At 58.9% G+C, this 4,129-nt stretch overlaps 1 protein-coding gene across 1 annotated transcript; it reads right to left on the bottom strand.

The window, feature by feature from the left end:
- Positions 1 to 825: 825 nt before the first annotated feature.
- LOC109736725 (cytokinin dehydrogenase 11) lies at positions 826 to 3,827 on the bottom strand. The gene is made up of 4 exons (XM_020295933.4): positions 2,987 to 3,827; positions 2,621 to 2,899; positions 1,934 to 2,196; positions 826 to 1,472 (listed from the first exon to the last, which is right to left on the bottom strand). Exons 1-4 carry the CDS (start codon positions 3,662 to 3,664, stop codon positions 1,139 to 1,141), a joined length of 1,554 nt encoding a protein of 517 aa, XP_020151522.1. The 5' UTR covers positions 3,665 to 3,827; the 3' UTR covers positions 826 to 1,138.
- Between the last annotated feature and the right edge of the window lie 302 nt (positions 3,828 to 4,129).

Genomic DNA, 4,129 nt, shown 5'->3' with positions numbered 1-4,129 from the left:
GAATCAATGTGTTTGAATTGTGGAGGCTGAAATATTATGAGTCTGAGTTTGCACGTCGCTTGCATAGCCTCAATAGCTAGTAGATCACGATCGCCGATATGGCGACTCTCAAGAGAAACACAACCTAAAAGAACTTTGAATAGTAAACAAAGGAAAAAAAATCCTATTTCTATGAATCTCTAGAACCATATTTTCAGCTCAAGATCAAAGTGATGCACTCCAAGGGCCATGCAGAAGATTATAAAAGTTCAAACACGTGCATAGGCTGAGAAAGAGAGGCAGTGGGAGCCAAATAATAAACTATTATCATCATTGCCCCTTGTCGTGATCTTCATCACCACAATGGCCAGAATCAGCAGGGTGATCACCATCATTATCCTCAACAACAGCTATGATCGATTGTCGCCATGATCCCGCGGTTCCTCGCTCGCACGATACCGTGCGACAGTGGACGAGAAAGGGCCCAATCCTGGTGATATTTGGGACCCGGTGCAAAATCTAGAATCAAACTCTAGATATAAAGTCAATTAATAAGAGAAGTCAATGGTTATAACAAAAATGACTTTCATGGAGGAACACGAATAATACTTGAACAATGTCAATTTGAATACCGGGTAGGGAAATTGCAATGTCAATAGATTCGAGGAGGACCGGAGAAGAATTATGGTGGGTATGAGTTCATTTCAGAGGGATTTCCATCCTTCCTTTTTTGATGTGGCTTGTGGGAGGAGAATGGCCAGGAAGATGAAGCGTGTGGACCGGAACGATGAGGCGGGAAATTTCCGAGGAATAACAAAGAGATACGTAGCTCTCGTGAGATACCACTTTGCAAGAGAATTAGAGTTCACGGCTTGATGCACGCTTCCATGAACTAATTACTTAGTTAGTTAGCTGAATTGCTAATTAGGGAGGGCCGGGGCCTGATGAGGAAAAGGTGACATCTTTGGTTTTCTTTGCAACCCCTTCCCTAAGACAACATCCATGGAGCCCCTTTTTGTCCCCTCAATGTGCCTAATGAATAATGACCCTATAATCACCCATCGTCGTCGCCCCCTTGTCGATCGTCGAGATCTTCATCACCATCATCATCATCATCATCATCATCATCCACCACCGTCATCATCACCGCCAACAGCAGCTATGATCGGTCGGTTCGGGAGGAGGGGGTCCTGGCGAAGATCTTCTGGCCCGGGGCGAGGATCGCCAGCGGGTCGTAGCGGGCCTTGCGGTCGACGAAGCGGGCCCACTTGGACCCGAAGTGGCGCGCCCAGTCCGCCTCCGTGCGGTAGTGCGGGAAGTAGGTCTTGAAGTCGTAGCCGCTGCTCCGGCAGGCGTCGACGATGGCGCCGTTCTGCGCCACCAGCTCCTCCACCGCCGCGCCGCGGCCGCGGCCGCCCGGGCAGAACCGCAGCAGCGCCACCAGGTAGAACACCTCGCCCTCCGGCAGCGCCACCGACGTGTTCGGGTCCCACCTGCACCAGCAAGTCGCACGACGCGTCACGATACGACAAAGGAAGGAGAAAGAGAGCTAGCTTATCGTAAACAATGGCGCCGGTGCGTGCACTGCAGTGCATGGCCTGTGGACTGTGGCTGAGTGAGACGTGCATGGTGATAATAATAGTTTTTTCAATCATAGGACCTGAGCTGGTGGCCGCTAATGCGCAATCTGCTCGGGCTAAATCCAAAACGCAACGGGATCGATGGAGAAGCTGGGACGGAGCCCGTCTTATTATAAGTGATCCCGGTCAGGATCACTCACTGCCGTCAGCGAGTGCCCTGCCTGACTGAGCAGGGGAGGCTCACGTGCGCGTGCGTGACGTGAGCGCCCGCCGCAAATGGCAACTCTGCCATGCCACCGAGCGGCGCACGGAAGCAATCCAAGAAGAGGAGAGGTGGTGCGTCATGAGTTGGAGTGTATAAGTGGAATACTCACTTGCTCTTGAGCATGGGGTAGATGAGCATGGGCCCGTCGACGCCGTCGGCGAGCATGCCTTTGAGCACGGCGCGGTCGAAGTCGGCGATGTCGCGCGCGGAGACGAAGAGGTTGAGCCACGGGTGCGGCGCGGCCCAGCTGCCGCTCCGGCGCGCCTCCTCCTCCACCCGGTTCACGCGCGACAGGAACTCCACGTACCCGACGTCCGCCGCGTACTCCAGGCCCCGCACGTACTTGAGCCGCCGCATCATCTCCCCCATCCTCTGCACACAAGCGGAACAAACATACATGAGCACGGGCAGGCGAATCAATATCAACGGGTCTGGCAGCAGAGCAGTAACGAGTAACGACGACGATCGTGTCACGTCGTCACATGCCGGCCTAGTGCGTGCTGCTGCCTGCTGGTGTAGATAGATGGATGGCTGAGCTGTTCCATGGGGACAAAGGAGACGTGAGTGAGGTGAGGTGAGGTGGGGTGGGCTCGGCCCGCATTGCACGCACGCGAGATCGGCCGTGCGCGGCAGCGGCACTGGATTGCTGGATTGCTGGCGCGACCGGTGGGCGTGGCCGTGGGTGGGTGGGGACCGGCGAGTTTGGCGGCGAGCGCGGGGGGCGGATAGGGGTCAAGAATCCAGCGGGAGATAGACGACGACATCCCGCGGGGAAGGGAAGTACAGCGCGGCCTACCTCGTCCACGGCGTCGGGCTGCTGGTGGTGGTGCTGGTACAGGGCCACCTCCAGGCAGTAGAGCAGCGGGCCGGGCTCGCCGGCGGGGAGCAGCGACGGGTCGAAGCGCGCGCCGGCGGGGATGGGCACCGACGGCCAGCCATTCACCGGGTCGTCGCTGCGCACGAACGCGAAGCCCTCCACGTAGTCGAACGCCGACTCGGCCGGCCGCGTCACCAGCCACTCCGCGTCCGCCGCGTACTCCGCGAAGCTCGCGTACACCACGCGCGCCCACTTCACCTGCAGTCAGTCAAGAGCACGCGCAGGCCGGCCGGTCAGCGTCCATCGTTCGACGATGAGGACGGGGATGAGGAGTCGTAGGAGTACCGTTTGTGGCGCCGGGGAGAGCGGGATGCGGGCGCGGGTGATGACGCCGAACTGGCCGAGGCCGCCGAGGACGGCGAAGAAGAGGTCGGGGTGGGCGGAGGGGGAGCAGACGCGGCACTCGCCTTCCCCGGTCACCACCTCGAGCTCCGCCACGTTGGACACCTGCGGGCCGTAGCGGAAGGACTGCCCGCTCACGCCGCCGTTGGAGAGCGTGCCGCCGACGGTGAGCCGGAGGTAGTCCGTCCAGGAGGCGGGGGCGAGGCCGTGGTTCGAGACGGCCCAGTGGAGGACCTCCTCCCAGAGCGCGCCGCCGGGGACGTCGGCGAAGGCCGCCCCACCGCCGGACGAGACGAGCTTCATCTGCTGGCGCCGGGAGGCCGCGCCCGCGCGCATGTCGAGGACAAGCCCGCCCTCGGACATGGCCTGCCCGGCGACCGAGTGGCCGTTGCCGCGGGCGGCCACGGTGAGGAGCGTGGTGCGCGCGGCCGCGCGGATGGCGCTGGCCACGTCGTCCGCGCTCGCCGGCCGGACGACGGCCGCGGGGCGGGCGCTCACGAGGCCGCCGAAGTCCCTCGCCGCCGCGCACTCCGCCGCGTCGGCGGCCACCACGGTCAGCTCGAGCGCGTCCCGCTCCGTGGCGGCGCCGGCGGCGGCGCGGTCCATGTACGCGAGCATCATCTTGGGCAAGCAAGCGCTTCTCGCTGAGCTGAGCAGAGCTCTCTGTTTTGTGATGTCACTCGCGCTGCGCTCGCGCTCTGTGTCCGCCTGACTGTGCTGCGGACGTCGTGTGGGTCGAGGGGTTTATATCGAGAGAGGACACGCGGACGTCGATGGCCATCACACCTTTCAAAAAGAGACAATCTAGTTAAGTACGCAAGTTTGAATTGAAATCTCGGGAATTTTTGGAGGATCATATCCTTTTCTTCCGTGTGAAATCTCACATTAAAATGTCTTTATTTGTCCCCAAAAGTGCGGCTTTGCCATCTAATTTCCCCGAACCCACGAAAAATGGGCATAGCTTTCAATATATCCCTAATGTGGGAACCCAGGCCGCTTAATAAGGATGAGTTTTGGTTCATTGCTAAAGCATATATACAAACAATCTACTATGTGTCAAAAAAAAAATACAAACATTCTACTATT

Source organism: Aegilops tauschii, chromosome 7 (assembly GCF_002575655.3).
Source record: "Aegilops tauschii subsp. strangulata cultivar AL8/78 chromosome 7, Aet v6.0, whole genome shotgun sequence".
Classification (NCBI taxonomy): Eukaryota; Viridiplantae; Streptophyta; class Magnoliopsida; order Poales; family Poaceae; genus Aegilops; species Aegilops tauschii.
The sequence above is the reverse complement of the archived record's forward strand: the minus strand, read 5'-3'. Positions and strand labels throughout refer to the sequence as shown.

Bases quoted from the DNA above. Each gene is read 5' to 3' on its own strand.
- LOC109736725 (XM_020295933.4), bottom strand. From the start codon at position 3,664: ATGATGCTCGCGTACATGGACCGCGCCGCCGCCGGCGCCGCCACGGAG. The intron at 2,197-2,620 runs GTAGGCCGCGCT...GCTTGTGTGCAG, and splicing joins AGCCCGACGCCGTGGACGAG to AGGATGGGGGAGATGATGCG. The intron at 1,473-1,933 runs GTGAGTATTCCA...TTGCTGGTGCAG, and splicing joins TACCCCATGCTCAAGAGCAA to GTGGGACCCGAACACGTCGG.